Source organism: Pavona decussata, unplaced genomic scaffold (assembly GCF_977016875.1).
Source record: "Pavona decussata unplaced genomic scaffold, jaPavDecu1.1 SCAFFOLD_187, whole genome shotgun sequence".
Taxonomy (NCBI): domain Eukaryota; kingdom Metazoa; phylum Cnidaria; class Anthozoa; order Scleractinia; family Agariciidae; genus Pavona; species Pavona decussata.
This window is the reverse complement of record NW_028145596.1, coordinates 954,569-977,882: the sequence shown is the minus strand read 5'-3', so window position 1 is coordinate 977,882 and position 23,314 is coordinate 954,569. Positions and strand designations below refer to the sequence as shown.

At 38.6% G+C, this 23,314-nt stretch overlaps 2 protein-coding genes and 1 pseudogene across 2 annotated transcripts; 2 read left to right on the top strand and 1 right to left on the bottom strand.

The window, feature by feature from the left end:
• The first annotated feature begins 1,204 nt into the window (after positions 1-1,204).
• On the top strand, positions 1,205-2,038 carry LOC146462497 (uncharacterized; annotated as a pseudogene).
• A 1,861-nt stretch (positions 2,039-3,899) lies between these two features.
• Positions 3,900-4,980, bottom strand: LOC146462496 (uncharacterized). The gene is given in 2 exon segments (XM_085085598.1): positions 3,900-4,855; positions 4,858-4,980. Coding segments are annotated over 2 exon segments (687 nt in total). The 3' UTR covers positions 3,900-4,291.
• Positions 4,981-9,858: 4,878 nt separating this feature from the next.
• LOC146462495 (adhesion G-protein coupled receptor D1-like) lies at positions 9,859-22,244 on the top strand. Its single transcript, XM_085085610.1, has 14 exons — positions 9,859-9,967; positions 10,200-10,371; positions 12,448-12,570; positions 12,955-13,030; positions 13,742-13,853; positions 13,971-14,023; positions 14,622-14,760; positions 15,105-15,211; positions 18,400-18,502; positions 19,253-19,403; positions 19,881-19,965; positions 20,429-20,495; positions 21,218-21,427; positions 21,966-22,244. Exons 3-14 carry the CDS (start codon positions 12,450-12,452, stop codon positions 22,242-22,244), a joined length of 1,503 nt encoding a protein of 500 aa, XP_084941736.1. The 5' UTR covers positions 9,859-9,967; positions 10,200-10,371; positions 12,448-12,449.
• Positions 22,245-23,314: the final 1,070 nt, after the last annotated feature.

Here is a 23,314-nt window from a genome sequence, read left to right as displayed (position 1 = left end):
TGGGCTGGCCTTCGACATTCAATACATACATAACTTGTTTCATGTAGATTCGTGCAAATTACAATTGCACTTATTTTACTGCATTTATATAAAATATGCTGCAACCCGCAGGTAGAGTAGGCTACTCGTGGCGTGTTACTTGTTAGGATGATAACAAAAAAGCGGAAAGTAAAGCAAAAACAGGAGTTGGTAGGATACATTTTAGCAAAAAAACAAAAAATGAAAAACAAATACAGAAACCGTCAATGTCGTCAGCAGTGCACTCGGAAGTATGGCAAGTACATTGAAGCAAGTGTACTCTATTTTTCTCATAGACGCAATTGTACCCTGGATGACGTTTTTGACGAAAATATTTTGACAAGTGTAGACTTGCAACTTTCACGTTTTGAGGCAGGAATAATTAGAGACCTTTAGATCCGACTACGAGTACGACTACGAGTACGACTTTTTTTATTTCCGGCGGGATGCGCATGCGTATTGACCGTGACACCGTCACACAAAGCTTCAAAGTCGTAGTCAGGATTTTGTCGACAACAAGATTGTTGCCAAAAGTCGTCGGCTTGACTACGAGTTTTTTTTCAAGACCTTTCAAGGTAAGTTTTTTGTTCATAAAATGGTCCTGCTTCGTTCATAAGGTGAAAAGGTTAAAATGTGTTATTTGTGAGATCTTTTACAAAAGCCCAAACATAAAGAAAAGTTAAACCACTGTTTGACTCAAGGCTCTTTGATGTTATTTTTATCACTGTAACATCTATTCAAGTCCAAAAGCTGCTAAAAACAATGATAAAATACGAGGTAATAAGTTCATATCCTGCTGAATAAAGATATCAAAAGCGTTGTTCCCCCAGTGGTCCGCATTATGTTTACGAGGAATGATTTTTATTTTATTCTGTGTTTTGCACGTCTATTATAAGGACTAACTTTGGACTCTGATGGCAGAAAAAGCCTCCAGTTCTAATTTAAGTCTGGCTGAAGCAAATACGATCCAAATCGATTGATGGAACTCTACTTTCTCGATCTAAATTCACTTCGTTCTGATGGATTTTACTAGTAAGTTCTCTTCCAGAATATACGATGTATGAGCAGCCAAGTTTGTTTTTCGGCAATGTTATCCGGTGGATCAAAGTTATACGACCACCTTGACTGAAGCATCAATGTATATGTACTAGTTTTGACAACATATTTCATGCCTAGAAACACAGCAATGGCCAGTGCCAAACGTGAATTGTTCATTTGGAAACAATGTCACGATTCTCTTCTTCTCAGTGAGGTAGTCCATGAAGAGCCTTTTAAGTTTAGCCCAGGTTCAAAGGAGAGAGGAAGAGCCTGGACAAAGATAGCAGAGAGCCTGACGCAGCAGGGGATGAAAGTTACACAGCGATCCGTGAGGGAAAAGTTCGACAAGTTATATAACGATTTCAAGGAGAGAGAGTGAAAGAAGAAAAGAGGGGAAGCGGTATCGAGGTTGAATATGACGAGAACTTTTAGGCCCTAACAGAAATCCATGATAGGATAGTAGAGTGGGAGGAGTCAAGAGAGGTGAAGGAGACTACAAAAAAAAAGACCGCAGAAGAAATGAGGAGAAAGGCAACCGAGAAGTTGAGTGCTACAAAAAAAAAAAGGAACGGGAATAGGACACTGAAGATGAATCTGACGAGGAAACTCCAAAGAAAAGAAGAAGCCAAACCAACTTAGTGGAGGTTATGGAGCAGAGCGTCGTCATCAAGAGGACTGACCAGCAAGAGCAGCGGCAGCTAAGGCAGAGAGAACTGGATATGAGGGCAGCTGAAGTACAACAGCAGCAGCAATTTCAAAATATGCTACTGCAACAGCAGCAGCAACAGCAAGCCATGAACATGGCTATGCTGAATGCAATGGGTGAGCTGTTCAAAAATCTGAAACAATAAGCACACATAATGGTAAAAGCATTTACACGTGTATACAAGTCCTTAACCCTGTTAGCCCAAAATTAAGAGTGTTCAGCATAACATTTCTCCTATCTGACTATCATTACCCCCAAGGGGGGACTCCCATATAAAGTGATGAGAGTGCTCTTGGTAGGTTCAAATTTTTTTTGTGGATTGTTACTACTTAGGGTGAGGCAATCAAAAATGACCACCCTTAAGAATCAGTTTGGTATCTTACTTGTGGATTGGTATTGCTTAGGGTGATGAAATCAAAAATGACAACCCTTAAGAGTCAGTTTGGTATCTTACTTGCGGATTGATACCGCTTAGCTAGGGTGATGTCACTTTTATATGAGAGTCCCACCCCCCCCCCCCCCCTCTCCAAACCCAGATCATTACTGTAAATAACTAAGAAAGCTGTCATAATAAATGGGCGAAAATGGCCATCCAAGAAAAATTGCTGTAACAATTAAGTTTTCCATACAGGTTTCTGGTGACTATATATATAATCTTGACCAGTGGGAGACTTTGTGAAAATGTGTAAATGCTTCTATGCTCATGTGCCTATAATTGCAGTCAGCCTTCATGTGACACTGTTAAAATTCAATCTCATTGTGCAGGACTTTCAAATTATATAATGACTTTAAAGAAGATTAATTAATTTACAGTAAATTTATTTAAAAAGAGCTGTTTTGTGATTTTAACAGCAATTATAATTATACATGTATGTACATTCTGAAATATGCATAACTTAAATTAATTATACTGGGTGTACAAATATATTTGTGGCATAATTGTATGGTAAACTTTTGCACACATTATTTGTTTAAATTAACTGACTATAACTAAAACCCATATGAAAACTGTGAACACTGCATTCCCAGTATGTATCCGAGAGTAACACTTAATATAAGTGTCAGATTTCACAGTCAAATACACTTATAACCTCCACAAGAAATGCATTCCCAGCATGTATCCTAGAGTATTCAGTAACACTTGAAATAGTCACTAAATTTCATGGATCGAGTGCATGCCTAAGACTGTGAATTCGAATTGACAACACTCAAATAACTGATTGATAGCAGACATTGGCTTAATCCTGTTTCTCATTTTTATGGATTTTCACGGAATGTTGTTGATGGAATCACAAATCACAGCTAGTCCACAAATGAAGAAAATCCATTTGTCATAGACCGGCAAGTTAGAATTCATAAATCTACATACATGGCTGAATTTGATCTGAATTCGTGAATCAAACACTCTATTATGACAAAATTCCAAAGCGTATAAAAGCCTTTCAGACCCTATAATTATTAATGTGTTTTGTAAAAATTAGAGTAGTTTTCAAGTGAGTGCCATAAAACCAAAACCAACGGTAATACGAGTCTCTGGCCAATCACAACAGCTACACAAAGAACACAATGAACCAATTAATCAATTCACAAGCAAACACGTGAAACTGAGCCAAGCATAGGGAAACATGTGTGAGCAAATCATAATTGGTTTTGGTCTAGGTGTGGGGGGAGGGGGGTAATCAGATATAAAATGAATGGGTATTTCAACACTAAATTGGAAACCACTTTAATTTACTTGATCATTTACAACTAAAAGTAGTCCTGGATAGTAGGTGGTTGCAAATCAAAATAGGTACCAGTGCTAGAGCCATAAAAGCAGGTGAGGGCATTTCTCAATAGCGCACAAACAGAATACACAGTAGGAACTGGACTAAGTCCTATTTTAAGATTTCTCTTAAATTCAAAAAAGCAAAATATGACGGTATGTCACAGAACACCCACTCTACAGCGGTCCTCATCAGCTGCCTCATCAGCTGTGATATGCTATGGCCTCTCTTGAAAGGAGCCTGTAGATGGACCCTTAAAGGGTATGCAGGATCTCCTTAGATACATAGTGGATCACCTGCTGAGTTGAACGAGTGCTGCTCCAGTTGGCCTAGCAGTCATGACATCCGTAGCATAGCTACATCATGTCTTTTCCCCCTTCTGTTAATTAAATCCAAATAATAATTTTTATAAACAGTTATTGCTGGTAGTGGATGGTATTACATGAGTTTCATATGTTACCTTTGACATTGTCATACCATGGATTTAGAATGTATCAGGGGTGTAGCTTAAGCCTTAAAGCCATTATAAGATGAAATATTGCAAAACATAGGCAATTTTTTGGCGCATTGTGGCCATGGTAACAGCCTTGATCAACACAATAACAACAGAAAAATAGGTGTTATTATGTTGGTAACCTGACTGGTAAATCTCATGAATGATAACGGAAATTCAAGAAAAATATGCCTTCCCTTGTAACTCATGCCAGTTAGTGTACTGCTTTTTTGAAAACCTGAAATTCGAGACTTATTCTTATTAAATTGATTAGTGATTTAACTTATCGAAGGGATCAAAAAGGTTTGCAATCAAACCATTGGGCGCCACAACTGACTGGAACTTTCTACCATGTACTCTTTTATGACCGTTGTACATGATCCTCTGATGTTCACCGGGGCGGCTAATCGGCCGAACAGTTCCATCAACAAAACCCCAGCAATTGTCGAGCGCGCCACCCTTTGTGTTTATGGCTCTGGCAAAATTCTCGAGGTGTTGTGGCTGGAGCCAAGGCTGATCCAAATCGCGGAGAAGATGCCTTGTCTGTCCATTCACATGCTCCATTACCTCCGCCAAGATCAAACTCATTTCGGGCACCGAGCGACCAAAGCGAGGCATCATGTCGCTCAAACGGCATGGATAGGCGAACCTTTTCAGCAACATAAGGAGACCTTCCTCCCCTGAGGCCACAGTCCCATTCCCACAGGTGAACCTCTCTGGGATTTTTAAGGCTTTGGAAAGTAGCGGCATCTCTGAGTACTCAAATCTAAACTCAGATTTGAACTGTGCGGTGGACATTTCTTCAACTTGTTTCTCAACACGACCGTACTCCCATTACGATCCCATTAGGGATTTTTGCGGTTTGTCTCCGAAAAAATTAAAAATAACTCATCTTCATCGAGTACATCATCCAGAAAAAGCATTAGAGATGCAGCCAGAATATTTTTCTTTGAAAACATGGCAGAATAAGCACTGAGAAGGGGCAAAAATACAAAACTCCTACTCGCTGTCGCAACGTTTGCACCTAAATTTAGATGTAAACATTGCGACAGCGAGTACGAGTTTAGCAGTGCCAGGCTCCGCGCGGTAAAAAAGTCGTACTCGTAGTCGGATCTAAAGGTCTCTATTTGGTATGCGCCTGCATGCATCTTCTTCTGTGGATACATAATTATTACAGCATGACAGTCCCTACACAAAGATTTGTGATCGATTACTCACTAGTTAACAATTATTGCATGAGGTTGCGGTGATAGCGAGAATTATCACGGCCGAGATTTGTGTTTTCTGCCGAAGGCGAAAGCTGAGGATGATAACAGAAACAAATCTGCATAAAAAAGGCTCTAGAAACAATTTATTAAATGTTAGTTTACAACTCTCTTGTAACTTCATTTCAAATCATAAGAAGAATGTATACCTTTGCGATAATTGTAACGTGTTACATGTTTTGTTTTGTTCTTTAGCATCGTCGTCACAGCCTGTAACCTACCGGGTAGGAGGTAAATATTTTAATGGAAAGAAAATACTCGACAAGTGTCAAACTTCGGGCGAAAGATTGGCGCGAATCAATAACAACAATACTCTTGGCGAGGTAAAAAACATCATCAAAAGCAATACTCAGAGATACTGGACTGGTCTGAGGTGAGATAGGCCAATCCGTACATTATAAATGTTTTCCTTTCTTTAAAATTGTTACCATTTTGACGGTTATAGCACGAAAAAGATACCTATTGCATTAAAAAAGCTTCAGAGCCTTGACGTTTCATTTCCAAAGTCACTTTTAATTAAATGTCATATTAATAACAATTATTAACATAAAAAATTAACTGCCATAATAATATTACCTCTCCCTTTGTCGTCCGCTTGATTTTACTGAGCTATTGTTAAGGAGGCTCGCAGCAGCTTTTTGGACTTAAGGTGGAAGTTTTGAAATTACAATCACGCATACAATATAAACTTCGATCTCCTTCACACTACATCATCATTTCAACATATGATCAAAGTTAATTTTCTCATCGGTTTCCAAGCAAGAGCTATTACCATAGCAACGGAAGCGCATTGCCTCTCATTTTAAGCATTGTCGATTATCTCGAAATGTAGTCAGACACTTTATGACGAAACTTTAGGGATTTAAACTACTCAATCTAGACAACTTGTAGGCGAAATTAAGAAAAAAAATTTGTAAGAGCGTTTTTAAGTAAATAATGAATCAATTTTTATGGGGTTATTTTTTTGTTTATTTTTTTACCAATATCTCCGGCAAAATAAAACTTGACACTTTTGTCTTTTCCGTTAAAAGGTCATTCCTCATAGCAAAACATTCTAATTAACAAATCGACGGCAGTTTTCTATGGTCTATACTCTTATAGACCATAAAATGACGTCAAAAAATGTTCAAAACTCAAATGGAACCACGAGCCGCAGGCGAATGGTTTCACTGCCAAGTCTTGGACATTTTATGGCGTCATTTTATGGTCTATAAGAGTATAGACCATAGAAAACTGCCGTCGATTTGTTTTTTACAAAAACATGGAAAAAGTAGGAGCGGAATTGGCAATTTTTTTCGTTGAGAAAGCGCGCGTGTTACAGTCTGACGTCATTTTTATTGTTTGCACTCTTGTAGAAAAATTAATAGCTACGAGCCAACCAGCGCGCGGGAATTTGGACAGTTACTGTAAAAATGTATATTGAGCTTCATGGGTGTCTCCGATTTTAATTTACAAGTCTTACCACATCCTTAACTACCAACCCAATAAATCATGAATATTACTAAACAGATTACGAAATTCAATTATCACTTCTGCTCTGGTTCTTGAAATGCCAATCAATGACACCAACCATCAAGTGCTTCCCAAGACTACACTCATCTGTTTGATTATATTAAAGAACCTAAAATATATTTTACAAGTTTGAATAGTACCTATTTGTTCTTCGTTCTGCTACTGATTTTGTAACTTTTTTAGCTGGCATTTTAAACATAAGTTTTGCTGGAACCAAAACGCTTCCGACAACACCACTGTCCATCAGCGACCGGGCATTCTCCCAGACCTTTGGTATTGCTATGCGGTAAAAAGTGGGACTAACGGTTTATTAATGCCAAGAAAATGTAACGGGCCAAAGTTCAAGTATATTTGCCAACAAGGTACGTATGCGAAAATAATTATTTCAATAAGCAATTGTTTTTTTACTGAGAGAAAGTCCCAAATCTGGAAATTTTGGCCGAACTTTTGGCCACCAACGTCCTGTTCTGCGAATAGTTAATCGAAAGCATTTCCATTTTTAAAAACCAGTTCAACCTGCAACACTCAGCTCTCCAGAAGACAACGACTCATGATATTATACCAAAGTTTTTAACAAAATTGAAACCGAGAGATGTTATACAATTTGTGGTTCTCAAAACATAATTCACCCTTTCCTTTACTCCACTTTTTTCTTTTAATATATCGTATATTAGCTTTGCGGTTTTCGTATTTTGCCTCATATATTCTATCATTCATCTTTTGCCTATCTATGATCCATTTAAATGTGTTGGGTCATGACAAATCTCAATCCATTACCACGGAACCAATGGGTTATTTCTGAATTGAAAGGACCTGTTGGAAAAAATGATGGATATATACGCAGATGTTTTGCACTATACTTTGCTTTTTTCCGTAAGCTAAATCTAACTACAAACCAGTGCATTGCTCCGATCTGGTATAACGTTCACCCTATAACCAAGATTCGAACTGTTTTCACATAGATAGCCTAAAGTCGTCAGCATTAACATTAGCGGAAACTAAAGCAATTTCTACCCAGCCAGCACCGACTTCAAGCTTTGAGTTTACTACAACACTGCTTACATCAACAACTGCAAAAATGCCAACCAAAACACCTTCTCCAACAGCATTTGCGATCCGTCCTGGATTTACCAAACAATCATTAACAAGTAGGTTGATTGCTACGGCAGTCCTCCCAAGCAGCATAAGGACAACTACAACGATTGGGGTAAAAGAGACGATTGTGACGATAGGTTTTTCCTATGTGACGACGGGTTTTTTGCTGCTCAAGCGTACAGGAGAGACAATTTAGACTTCAACGGCGACTTGACAATGTAACGGGGAAATAAGCTTGAGAGCACTCGCTCGCTAGCAAGACAGAGCTCGTCGCAACTCTTAGGTACAGGGATCTAGCCAACTGGAACTCGACGAACAGCAGAGAATAGGAAATTTTCTTCACTCCAGCATAGGTTTATTCAGCACTGCGTATTTTACCTCGATGTAACCGATGTAACCGAGACTGATGAGTGCTTATAATAATTTTATACTTACTGATTACAAAAAGGTTAAAGTACTTTCTTTTGTTAACGTGGCTTAGATGGTGCAATCTCAACGTGGAATCACGAGGACAAAACAGAACATGTTACTTAAGAATATATTACTTTTACGTGCGCTTAATTGTTGAGAGGTCCTCATAAGGAGAGTACTTTTCCGGAATACTACCTTAACAAAGAATATTGAACTTGATTGCGGAAAACTGGACGTACATCAAAAGAATTGCTGAGTCGTAAGATTGCAGGACAAAGGTTAAGGACTCGCGTGATCGAGCAAAGTACATGAGCCACGTACAATGTACCCTTACACGTGTACAGGCCAGATGTTAAACTAGAATAAATTAAAATAAGGTCTCTTTTGTTGGAACTATGCTGGTTTGAAATGAAAGCGAATGATTATAAGTGAAAAGTACATAAGATAAACAGCTAAATATAAAGCAGCAAAAGCGATGACATACAAATCACTTCGGTTGTTAATACAACCGAGAATGTTCACTTCTTGTGTCCAGATACAAGTTGATTAAATATTCTATTCAAAATCTCAAAGCTATTGTAACCACCTGATTGTGCATTCTATTCCAAATGCAAAACTATTGAAATGCGCTTGCTAAACGTATTAAAGTGAAACGCGAAATCTCTCGTAACACGATAGCGTTAAATTCCGGTGGTGTTAAACCTTTCATTGCAGAAGCTTCCAGCAACAACACAAACACACTGGAAAAGGAGCACACTTTAAAAAAGGCAGAGTATTTTATTCAGTTTTACATTACAGGCAATAGCAACATATGGGCAGTCGTATTCAGGGATCCCTCTGACCACAAAAACTAATTACTTTGAGCTGTACTCCTATAATTAAGACGTACAGGTATAAATGCAAAGGTGTCGTTGTGTACCGTTTTGGTCTAAAATTAAGTCAATTTTTCTCATGCATCTTGATCGTAAATTGAGTATGCTTTAACTGCACCTTGAGAATGTAGCAACGGTTTTATCACATTTCATTCTGATAAGCAGAGGCTCAGTCAGCTGGGTATCTGGCACGATTCACAAACACAAGGGGTAAGAAATAGGGTACATGAAAGTAGACATGAAAGTATAAATTAGGTAATAACCAGGAGTGACTTTGTAGGTTTTGCAACCTGTCGACCAGCTCGTTACTTAGACCACCCGACACAGGGGACCAGTAGTCAAAATGAGGTCCGATAAGAGCTCTATATAGTAACATGGCTGTTTCCTCAGAAATGAATGGCCTCGACATTTTAAAAGCACTTATACCTAAACTTTGAAAAACTAAATTCTTACGGATTAATATTTATTACATCTATAAAAATTCTAATATTGCCCTTGCAACTACTTTCTAAGGATGAATTAATCAATTAAGCCACGCATATGTAATAACGTGTCGTAGCATCTGCTAGAGGATATCTACCCGGTTGAAAAACTGCACCTTCTCCGCTCCCTCTGCCTGGTGATAAAGTTTCACATTGTATAAAATATATATAGTGGAGTGTATTAGTTAAACCTCGAATCACCAAAGTTCAAACTTCTTACCCACCGAATTTTGCTGTGCTTTGTAGCAGTTAGATGATGTCATTGCAAAGATAAAAGCCCTCAACGCCAGTAGGAACGATTCTTTGGAGGTAAGGATCACACAAAGTCAAGTACGCGAATTATTGTTACATTCGACTTTTTAAACGCTAATTTACTCGTAGCAATTTTTCGGCCCGACTGGTAGGGTTCAATCGAATGGACCAAGAGGTAAAATGGCTTTTCTTTAAGAACTCGGGTGATTCTCGCCTACAACTTTATAACTTAAAATGGATTCCACGAGACTAAAACTATGTTTCACTTTTGTCATTGCTATTTTCTCAGAATGCATCGAACACCATCAGCAATTTGTTCAACGAATTGACAAAACAACAGGTCAAAAGGAATGCCATTAATGTGTTGCTAGCTACACAGGAATTAGAATTATTTGCGCTCAAGTATGGTAGGATCCATTTCAAAGCAAAAGAACGCAGAGTTATTTCCAAACAACACTATGGTGAGTGAAAAGAAATAACTGATTGCACTGCGATGATCAGAGGTGGGACCACTTATATTTCATCACACATTGAATTATTGAGATCGATAAAACAACGCAAACGGCTCTCGTATGGAGACTCGTGTATGTTGAACGCTTGTACTTATCCTTTACACCTGTAACTTGAACTTTTATGTTTCGTCAAGTGCTAAGTAGATCGATCTCAGTATATTATAAATTCAATTTATTGCAGTTGTTGTTCTTATTTTTTTTTAATTCAGTACAGCGACTCTCACAATTAGTTAAGACCCCGATTGGCAAGTAATTTAGGAAGGATGCGAATTTAGTAGATTAAGGGATCATTAATTACTGCAATCCTTTAATTTGAGGGTAGGGTTGATTGAGAGAAAGAAATTACCAGCGCAAAGAATTTTTTTTTTTAAGTTTCAGGAACCTAACCCTATCTACGCCGGGATTTTGGGATCTTGTGTCTTATAGGGGGCCTCGATCGATGGTAACGGTCGATATGTCGGTCGACTCACGGTCGACTGACGGTCGATATCTCGGTCGAGCCTCGGTCGCTACTCGGTCGACACTCGGTCGATAATTGGGGATGACTCGGTCGATGTTGTACCGCTATGGCAGTCGTCGTATCGACCGAGGTGGCTGTCGGCCGATATAGATAGCAATACACCGACACTTCACCGACACATCACCGATACTACATCGATATTTCACCGCTTACCGGCCGATAGTATCGGCCGATATATCGGCCAATATTCTATCGATATGTTTTTTCGACACTTCTTCCTTATCTCGATCGACATTCATGTACATAGCGCACCGCTATATCGGTCGTCATATCAATAACGACCGATATTCGGTCGATAGTCTGTCGTTATCTCATTTGATTCTTCCACTATTGCATCATTTTACCACATTAGGTCAAGAGAAAGCGCAAAAATATGCCAGCGTATTACGCTGTAGTGTCCCGGTTTAACCGGTTTAAAACAAAGCAAAATCCTCGTTCCTTTTTCGTGTCGACCGAGTATCGGCCGATGCATCGACCGATACTTTACCGATACTTGACCGACGGTTCACCGATATATTGCCGACACTCTGCCGATGCTATCGCGACCGACTGTCGGTCGATCTCTCGACCGAAGGTGATCCAATGATCGGTCGATACGTCGCCTATATAGCGGCCGATGCTCGACCGACACTCGCCCGTTACTCGACCGACAATCGACCGATACTCGGTGGATACATCGACCGAGATATCGACCGTGAGTCGACCGTGTGTCGACCGACATATCGACCGTTACCATCGATCGAGGCCCCCTATAAGACACAAGATCCGGATTTTGTTCGTTCAATAACACCGCGGCAATGAACAGTACGTCAAATTTCCTTTGAAGTCCTCAACGAGGAGTAATGACGTCATGGTACCTTATAATTACGTCATAACTGCCAAAATGGAGGCCATCCTGGATTTCTGAAATTCCCCAAAACTTCTTAAAAGCGCCAAAATTGAACGAAAAGCAAAAAAAAGGACTAGTATGAGCTCAAACCACCAAAGTTACTGTTCATTCTGTTCTACTTAAAATGAGATTTTCCGTTTTCTAAAAAAGGACCTCTCAAAAATTGGTTTCCATAGCACTAATCATATACTTTGACGGATCAAAACTACCACCTAATTAATTTTTCAGTACAACAATAATGGTATCAAATAAACGCATTATCTTTGGTAGTTGAATCAACATTATAGGTTACCAAAAAAAAACAGTATCACCATAATTAATTAGCGAAAACAACACGCCCTTTGCCGAATTATAATTAATTGTCTCAAGACAGATACCGTTACCACATGTATTTTTACAGGCAAGTCCTGTGGGAAGATTTGGAGTTCAGTTAGAGTAAACTGACTGAATCTGTTACGGCTGATGGAGCGAAGCAGCTTATGCCTTTTAAAGTAGTGTTCGTTAACTAACAGTTAAATGTAAATTGCAAATAAGTTGAGATTAGTGCATACTATCACAAACAAAAACTCTTTGCTCAAGTCAAAACACCATAAGTAACTTCCAATTACTCTTGCAGCAATGAAGATCCAGAAAATACCGGTGGATAACAAGGATGCGGTCGTTTTCTCTGTGAATGAAACGGAATATTCGGCTAAAGAAGGATGGGCGAGCATTTCCATACCTACGGGAACGTTCAAAGGTAAAGGTAGAGTACGACAGCTTTAGTTAGCAATTGTTCCATACACATTACCACAGTTTTACGTTTTGTTTATCTATTCGAAGCGATACTTCAAAACAGTGCGCATTGATTTTTCTAGCGAGTATGCTTGACTAAACGTGGCAAATCGAGGCACATAGAACTGACGAGTGGATAAGAATTACGTTCATCGCCGTTATAAAAAGCCCTGTTCCCACATGATCACTCTTATCACACAACCGGGAACCGGGCCTGTAAGTTTATTTTTAAAACAAATGGCACCAGTTGCTTAAAAAGAATTTGAGGTTTGACCAGACTATATTAGGGTGCGAACTTTTGTATCACGATGTTATGTTGCTAATTTCGTTTTTTCACGTTTTTCCTTAGATGCTGTCGTCGTTTGCATTGTTTATAATGGCATCAAGCAATGGGTCCCCGTTGACGAACATGTCGAATTAGATGGGTGGGTTCATTTCTTGTACATTTGCAGATAAATTTGGACAGACCTTGATTTCGGAAACTGAGAAACTCCAGGACATACAAGCAATCCCATATTTCTAGAGATGGTACTAATGGTTTAAGACCTTTCCCTGAAGTTTTCCCGTGTAATGGCCCTCCAAATAAAAATACTAAAGAGCGCTCCTTTATTGGGCCTGATTGCAGATTAATATTTAGTGGAAGCGTGAGATCTCTTCCAACGTGATCGTCAAAGTTACAAAGGATGAGGCTGCATCAATTGCTGTCCCCTTTATACACCTGAGATGTGGAAGCGCGGTGGTCTGGTACTGGTTATTGCGTCTGACGTTCCATTGGAAGATTGTATAATCAGTGGTTCGATGATAGATTAGTTGCTTCATTGCTGTGTTGTTGCACACAAGAGACTTTGGTTCACATTGCCTTTTGTCACCCAGGTGTATAATATGCGTAAGGACGACATACTGTTGGGGATGACCCTTTAATTGGCTAGCATCACATCCAAGGGGAAGTAGCAACACTCCTGGTTGCTTGATGCTATATAAATTGAAAAACACTCAGGCCGTGTGGGTCACATGTAAATCTTAGTGTAACGTTACTGTTTCTTTTTTAAGTCTGAGAAGCAGTAAACGTTTGTCGATAATTTCGAACTGAATGTTTATTTACTTTTTTATTGATTCATGTATTTATTTTTAAACAGGAAAACGTTTGCAAACCTAGAGTTACGAAGCCGTATAATTGCAGGAAGAGTGGAACCTAAACTCACTGGTAACCTTAAAGGAAATGTGACAGTCTCCTTCAGATATGACACGGTAAGTTAAAAAAAAACTTTAAAGTAGAAACTTTGAAGTTGCGCTTTGACAAACAACGAAAAACATGCACAACTTGGTACCTGCAAGTTTGAAATTTTGTTTTCTTAAAATTTCTAGGAATCAAAGGAGAAAGTGACGCCGCATTGTGTATTTTGGAACTTCTCAATCAAGTAAGATTACTGGATACAATACTGTCCAGACGGTGGATTTGTTAATTATGGCGTCGTTTTACGCTATTTTATGACATATGTTATCGTCATGAAAACTTAATTACAGAGCTCGGAACGTCGGGCAAATCTGTTTAAATCACAACAAAATGTAAAAAAAATTCAATTAACTTATACTGTAAAAGCTCCCTCAAGCGCTCGGGGAGCTTACTATTTTTTTTTTCTTTTTTTTTATGAGCGTATTAGAGAAGGGTGGGTTTCAAATTTCCAAACTTTTACAACATAAACAACTGAACCGTGCCACTAATAAAATGTCCATCACAAATTACGTTTTATCTTATAACAATGCTACTTCCAGATATTCAAGACTACGTTTTCCAAAACGGGCTGCCGTGTTTAACAATACTACTCCCTAATATTGAAGTACTTTTCATGTGTTTTCTAGCATGGGGGCATGGGGGATTTATAGAGATTGTCGCATTAACAAAACATTAAAGTCGCCCCCCCCCCCCCCCCCCTCTCGTCTTCGGAAAAGGAAAAGAACGATGAGACAAAATTTACGTCTGTTTAGCGCTGAGTGTTTTTTTTCTCGTCGTTACAGGTCTGAATTGAACGGATCTTGGTCCAGTAAAGGATGCCCCTTGGTGAAAATAGTCAATAATGAAATCACCTGCTCCTGTGATCATCTAACTAACTTTGCGCTTCTTATGCAAGTTGGAGGAAACAAGGTTAATGCAAAAGTTGGTTGTTTTGGTTATTATCATCATTATCATTTTCATTTTCATTTTTCATTTTATTGAAACACTTTCAGAGTCGGTGCAGGTATAATACGAAAACACTGGCAGAAATGCGTTACACCTATGCATTAAAAGTTTCGTGAACAACATACTAACTAGCAACGTCACCTTCTGAAACATTTTCCATATTATGTCTATAATTTATTATATCTTTTATTTTGAGGCGTCCAACACCATTTAAGTCTTTCAAGTACACGAATTTACCAGCTATAACTGTATTTTTATTATTCCATGTTTAATTGTCTCTAATATACCACTGATGGTAGTGCGATTTATTTCTGTCATAGGAGGTACCTCCAAAACACAGATTGGCGTTGGAAGTCATCACTTACGTTGGTTGTGCCTTGTCACTTACAGGAGAAGTGCTTACTGTAATAACATATTGCGCCCTCATGTGAGTTCAATTAATGCATAATGTACGAGATTTCACTTCTTAAAATACATAGAAACGTAACTTACAAGCACCTTGTTAAAAAGACTGCCGGAGCAAGTTTTGTTATATATATAGAGCCTTGTCAATTCGAACCCTCAGTCATAGGCTACAGTTGAAGATGAAAACACATAATCATTTTTTTTTCTTTAAAGAGGTTGCCAACTTTCGCTACTGCGCGTACGTTCTGCGCATTTCGGGTCCATTTCATGGCATCCTCGTTCCCAGAGCCTACGATCTTTTGGTCAGCGGTTGGATCGTAGGCCCTGGTAACAGCCGTTACCGGATGTCGTGAATTTCACGACATCCGGTAGCGCACGCTCAGTGTGATAAATTACCATTGCGCTTGCTCAGTATTATTATTGCTCAGTACTCCTCAGTATTAAGAAGTAAAGACAAATGCGCAGAAGCGTAGCATTTTTCACCTTATAGCGCATCAGGTTTTTGACAGCCAATGAAAACAAAGATATTTTTGGATGGACCCAGAGCCACTCGTTCAACAATTAAAGAAAAAAAACGTTGGGGCTCTGGGGACGAGAATGATTTCATGGCTATTTCATGATTGCTTAGATTTCAATAGCCGTTGCTAAGATCTGGGGTGCTTAACATTTACATGGAAAACCCGGAAATTCCAGTTGGAAAATCAAATGGTTCGCAACATTCCATTTGGAGTACTTTTGAAATTATGGGCTTCTGGTCAAAGTGATGCATTTGTATTACTCCTTTTGAGATTTACAGCTGATGTTCATACATTTTGTATGTTATCCATCTTCTGTTAAGACAAGCTTAAAGGGATACTCTAGACCCCAAAACAACTTTCCAAATTCAGAAAGCTTATGACCCAAATAAAAGATATTTACCAAAATTGGAGTTCGATCTCCGCTATTTTGCCTAGAAAAGGGAAAAGTTTCTCGTCACGGGATTCGAAGCAGCGCTTGGGCCGAAAACCGGAAATGACGTAGAAAGAAGAACTCGCCAAACCTTTTCCGGTTAGATTCCCCTGAATTTCTTTAGCAAGATTCGGTAAATGGCTTGATTTTAAAATTCCAAAATAAAATGTATAGTTCGTGTTTTGAGGAAAATTCAATAATACCGTATAGATTTATAGTTGCTTGATGCTTAATTCTAGTAACAACGGTGAAGGTCTTAATAATTCGCATTTCTTTCGGGTTTTGTACGGGTGGTTCGGACACACGCGATTCGATTTGTTTGCTAACCCCACGACCTCTGCTCACTTTTCTGAAGACTGTTGTCAACCACAAATTATCACAGCTGTGTCTGTGGAAAGATGAAAAGCTCACAAAACGCCATTTCAACCTTGTTTTAAAGAAGGACTATCAGAAAATAAGAGCATAGGCCCGATGGAGGACAGTGAATGTGGAGGACAGTGAAGCCGCTCGCGCCAGACAGATTACAAAACAAGCTACTCCACCAGAACTAGCTAGGGTTCACTGTATGTTTGAAAAATAATAAGAAATTGTTATTGCAGTGCAGCCTGAAGAAAACTAGCATTAGCCGATAATGATACTTAAACTTACCCTTCGAACACGCGTAGTATCGCAGTTATTTCATTAACCTTGTTCAGTTCAGGTACGCGACTGTCATATATATTCGCTGTATACGCGGCGCAACTGGGCAAAATGACCAACAAAGGTGAACACCGTTTTCTAAATCAGCATAATATCAAAGGTAAAGACCTTATTTTGCTTTAAAATGGAAAACAATGAAAAATTGCCAGTATCATTACTTAGCGGAAAAAATCCCTGTAGAGTGAGTTCGAATGCGGTATTAATAGAACGCAATATGCAATATGGAAGGAAAGGTATAAACTCGTTTAATGTCCCAAAAGGCCCAGCACAACACAATGACTTCCGAATTTATTTATGGGCTTAGACTTCGTCGTAGTATTGCTGTTTGTACAGGTACCGCTCCTGTAAAGTGTGAATCGTTATAATGAAAGCTGCCCACATCTCCAAGCTTTCGCTGAGCTTTGTACGCTGTGTCTCTTAAACAGGCCAATTCCCGGGGTAAAATTTACGTGGATTTTTTTTAAAAATGTAACTGAACTGGATTTCAAATAACAACGCCGTACCATAAAAAGGAAACTTTAATGCTACTCAGAACGTATTCAATCGCCAATGAAATCTCAGTGCGGATGTGAAATACACCGAATTTGCGATAGAATGCATATAAAGTGGTCGCTTACCAATCCGCTCTTAAACACCTCTTCGCACTCGTTTTTTAGAGTCCGTAACCGAGTTCACTTTGCTGTTGCACGGCTAAACACATACGACAGAGCGCCCTCATAGCTCTGCTAACATAGCTCCGTCGGCAATTTCGATTGTACTATTTTGTTCAGAAGAAAAACAAGCAAAAGAACTACGCTAATCCCCAGAATCCATATTCTCTTCAGTGTTGTAAACAAGAGCGGTTCTTCATTCTACGTCATCGATCACGTGCTCCACTAAAGACGATTTTTACTTCCGGTCTTCAAAAAGGGGAAAATTTCGCCTTTCTCCGGCAATTTTCGGCCTTTTACTTTTTTCTTCTGTACTTTTTGTGTCGTCTACCCTTTTTTATAGTCCAAATGCTACCTTTTAAGCGAAAGTTGTTTTGGGGTCTAGAGTATCCCTTTAATCATTTCGTATTTATGCCGTAAATTTTCATCCGCGTGGTTTGCGTAAATTGTAAGCACCCCTGGTCTTTTTTATGGTCATAAACTACGCAAAAATAACTTTGTATAGGGAGGTACCGTCCTTAAGAAGTGAGGCGATTGAAACTATTTCATGACTTTTTCATGGTCAAGAATGGCTAAGGAACAAACGGATAGCAACTGGAAACGGTGGGGCTGGTGTTTTCAAGTTATTCCTTTTTTAGCAAAGAAGGCCTACATTAGTGAAAAAAAGTTTGTTGACTCAACCGCTTAATTCATACGGCCTCATTTTTACTGCACACCACAAAATCATGGCTCGCATTTTTTCTCTCTCTCTTTTTTGGAGAAGGGGGATTTAACTAATTTACTGAGTTCAGTTAGCTACGAATTTGTCAACGAAACAAACAGCTCTACACCAAAATAATACTAGATCTCTAAATGGCTTTCATCTACATACTTCAGAGAAAAATAAGCCTACGTTTTTGTTTCTCTCATTCAGGAATTTAAAACAGGAGCAAATTCAAATACGCCTCAACCTCGTAGTTGCCATAGCGATCGCACAGATTACATTCCTTTCCGGAATTGATGCCACTGATGCAAAGGTATGCCGTGTCAAGCTTGCAATTTTAGATCTTTGCTTTCATACTTCACGTTAGCAGCACTTTTCATCTCATTAAGGGGGCTTTTAAAAATAGTTTCTGACAAAATCCCTCGGCTTAAAAACAACAACAACAAGACTTAATTAGCCCAATTAAAAAGTGCCTGCAGTTAACTCCGTCCAGACCGGACTTGTTGTTGTTGTTGTTGTTGTTGTTGTTGTTGTCTTCTGATGCCGCAAGGAAAGGGAGGGCGGGAAGGTTGGGTTCCGCCACCTATCCTTGACTCCAAGAATATTTAAGCTGAAAAATAGTACGTCCAAAGATGTTTTCTTTGTGGTTCGCAACTGGTTGTAATGACGTTTAGCACGTCAGAGTAACGTCATAACCCCTTAAGGCAACCATCTTGGATTCTGCGTTTTGCTATAGTTTCAGAAACTCTCTGAAATTGACCGAAAAAGAAACCAAACCCAATAGATAAACAACAAAATGAGCTGAAAACACAAAAGGTTACTTGTAAGAATGGTAAATTTTCTTAAGTTAATAGGAATATTCCATTTCTGCTAACCCTGTCATTCAAAATTGGTTATCTTGGTACCACGTCAAATTATTTCCGGATAAATTTCTGACAAAGTGACCTTGTTTCATATTAAACTTTCAAAGTCGGCTGGTCAGAAAGCCCGTTCCCCTCATTTTTCGGCTCAGATACGGTCAATAAAGTAAGACTGAAAAGATATTCATTAATTCCTTCCACAGGGTGTATGCGTCTTCGTAGCAGCAATAATCCATTTTTTCTATCTGGTTGGATTTGCCTGGATGTTGTGTGAAGGAATTTACTTGTATCTGATGGTGGTCAAAGTATTTAATACTGAGGTCAGAATGCGGCTATTTCATGCGGTTGCCTGGGGTAAGTGCTATGTAAATTATAAACCCTTTTAAGAAAAAGAAAAGGGCGTATTTTCTTATAAATTCACAAAAACGACAGTTTCGCAAAATTTAAAGGTTCCTCTGACATACTGAGTCGAAACTATACTGCTAAAAATTTAGCCTATGATAAAACATCGCCATGACATGATCTTGATTCAAAAATATACATTATAGTACATCAATTTTTACATTTCCATGCAGTCATAGAAATAGGTGTGGTAGTCTGAAATGTTAGCCGTCTCACCATCGCCTCCCCCTAACCCAAAGAGGGACAGACAGTTGACATCTCAGAGCTAAGGCTCTAGCCGCCTCAGAGAATGAGACAATCGTAATTGTCTGAAATTCCAAGTAAGGGATTGATATGATTCTGTTAATGGCAATACAGGCTCCGGGGAATTCATCTTATTTAGTTTAAGTTCCTTGCTTACTCATTCTTATACCAATTTTCTCACGAAAGGACTTCCTGTTGTGATTGTGGTACTATCGATTGTGATTGCTTCCAGCCAAGATGGTGGCGTACATAGCTATGTGCATGGTGACTTGTGAGTGTTATTTTGTTTACCGACCTCAAGGAAAATATTTTTGAAAAGTTTCAAGTTTCAAATGAAAATGCTATCTCCGTTAATTACAAAGGGATATGCTATTTCTACGTTAGGTGAAACCTTATTATTGTTTAAACAATGAAACCCCAATGGAAATCGATAGTTGTGTAATGATATCTACAAGCACTTTCAAAATGTTCGTGCAACTCACGGCGACAAAAATTCCTTTAGTTCTATATTTTAAGCACTACCTTTTTGAAAGCCGATGAACAGTTATTCGTGCCCTCCTCCCTGGCCCCAAAATGACTCTACCCAAATGTTTGTGCAAATACTTGTGGCTTAACATTTTCAGTTCTTTTATTCATACATTTATGGTCGTGTCTTATTTAAAAGTATCTGCACGTCTTTTTTGGTGTTTTTCCTGCAGCCAACACTCTTAATTTTCTTCTTTTTCTTTCTGTAGTTGCTGGGTTTCCTTCACTAATAACCTTGTCTGGACCTTTGTTACACCTGTTCTTGTAGTATGCCTGGTAAGAAATTCTACTCCGACACTAAGGAAATAAAAACATGCCGATTTATTTGATAAATATCGTTTCCCAATTTGAAACTTTTTTGCATTATCAACACTTAAAAATGTAATCATCCTAGCTGCCCGATTTTGTCAAGAGAGCTTTTGTCAAGAGCCTTTCTGGTTCACATTATTATTCACAGAACGTTTCCAAACTAGTAAACGACCACACCACCTTATAGATCAGTGTTTTAAGTATACCGCCATTTTGTAGAATGCCAAGGTTTCGACTCGCGCGAGTCCTCGCTTTTCACAACCTCGACGCAAAACCATTACTACAACATTAGACCAAACTGTTAAAGTTGATTTGCTAAGTTCACAGCTAAAGTTCCTATGTCCACAATTCACAAGACCCTCCAAGATTGAAGCTTGGTGCAGTAGTGATTGCACTAAATGTTTATCACTCAGTTTTTTCTTGTTGTTCTTGTTGTTTAATTGGTTACGGATTTAATGCTTACCTCGTCACGTGTATGGGAAAAAGATTAAACACGAATGAAACCCTGAATTAAACCTGTGACCTTCAGCACACCAATGAAACGCCATTACCAAACTACTAGGGGACTCGTACCACATTTACTAAGTTTAATATACGGTATGCACTATCATAAGTCCACATAATCTGATACTTAGGTTCGACCCGTATAAATAGGGTCTTAACCTACTTTGTATAATTGCTATTCTCAGATTAACGGCGTGATTCTTGCTTGTGTGGTCCATGAAATCGTCAAGATGCAAAGCGATAAAATATCTGGGATGGAAAGAATAAGACAAGGTGTCAAGGCATGCGTAGTTCTCTTCCCTCTTCTTGGAATGACCTGGGTTTTTGGAATTCTGAGCGTGACGGATGCTGGTCTTGTGTTTCAGTACATCTTTACCATTCTCAACTCGCTACAGGTACAGTAAGTAACTTTCTCAGACAGCGTGAGTTTTAATCGCTGAAATAATTTCGTTAAACCCTCAGAGGTTTTAACCAGTAAATAAAGTCATGCGTCTGTGACGTCAGTGGTAGTCATTAGAGGGGGGCTTTAGGGAAGGGGGTTGGTGCCTAATTACAGAATCTGACATCTAAACGTTAAGCTTACTAAAGAAATTAAGGCCCTTTGTAGATTGCCAGTTAATTAAATCGCAGAGTCCAATAAAACATCTGCAATTTACCAACAATCTATCAATGCCGCATAACGTATTTTCTGAAAGATGAACTTTTCACTTAGCGACACAGGCATGTTAGGTTAAGAAAATCCGACTTCTCCCAACAGGGTTTGAACTCATGACCTTCCGATTACTAGCCCGGATATCAATGCTCTACTACTGAGCTAAACTAGGTTCATGTCACATATATTCTGCATATTGCTAGGATTTAAATTTCAAAAAAGGTTAAAGCTTGAACATAACATCTCATCTCAACATATTTTCTGTTGTTCTTTTCCCTCAGGGTTTGTTCCTGTTCATTCTTCACGTTCTGAGAAATAGCGACGTGCGCGCGGAATTTGACCGCAAAAAACAAAAGTGGAAAACATCGAGGAATCTTGCGTCTCTTTGCGCAACTCAACAACATCCAAGCGAAATTAAAACGTGGACAAACAAAGGGATAAAAAGCGACACATACGAGTTGGACCAGACACCAAAAGAAGCCACTCACCGGCCAGGAAGTGCTTACGACAATCCATTTGTTTTGCATAAGCAGAAAGACATGATTCCTGTAGACACGTGATTGTCACGAGATAGAAGTGTGGATGAAATGTACTGTAATGGTTTCTCATAAAAGTTCATTTCAGAGTAGTTATTAACTTGTTATTACACTTATTATTATTATTATTATTATTATTATTATTATTATTATTATTATTATTATTATTATTATTACACACGAAACACTAGTTTTCCGTTCCTAACACGGATTTACTGTTTCGTTAGTGATCGAAATGATACAAAACATTCGCTTATTTATTTATTTGTTTGTTCATTTATTCATTTATTTATTTATTTATTTGTTTGTTTATGGTCTACGTCCTATTGAAGTATAAAATTTTGGAAAAAACCGAAAAGGTTAGGCTTTTCTCAAAAAAAAAAAAAACATTATTAGCACACGGCTACGGCGTCTCTATTTTGAAAACACAGAAAGACGGTAGTAGGTTTCTCACGAAAACACGACGGCAGCGACAACAAGGACGTCAAAAAACATAATGTTTAATGAGCAAAACCAATCGCTCTGCACTTGCGTTAAAAAATTAGTACATTTTTTTGACATTCTGTGCAAGTGAACAAATTCAAAGTTTTCAGGAAATGTGCACAGACGAACTGAATTCCTCTTTCTCTTTATGGATTTGAACGTCGTTGGAATTTAACAGTAGATCGGATAACGTAATATAATTATTTCCAAGTTCCCTAATCTCAGCTTCAGAACGTCAAAGCAGACGATTCTTCGCTTTTTGTAGTTTTATAGAATGCACAAAGCGGTAACATCATTTCAAATAACCTGTTCGAAGTTCAAGAAGGGACTGAAATTTAGTATGGCTCCAGAAACAGAGAGCTGAGCAAGGATCGAGCTCATAAGATCTTTATTCGTTTAACTTTTCGTTCGTTGTGAAACTGGGTCATTTTGTCATGTTGTATTGATGGAAAAACAAGTTCTGGTATTTTGAAGGCAAAGCCAGAAATGGCTAGCGTAGTTCCATTAATAACAAGGCTAGCTGTTTCAAGTTCCTCACCATTCATTCATTGTCTCATTTTGTCCATGGAAACAAGGCTTATTTCCCTTCTTGTTATCTCCACGGGAGATAT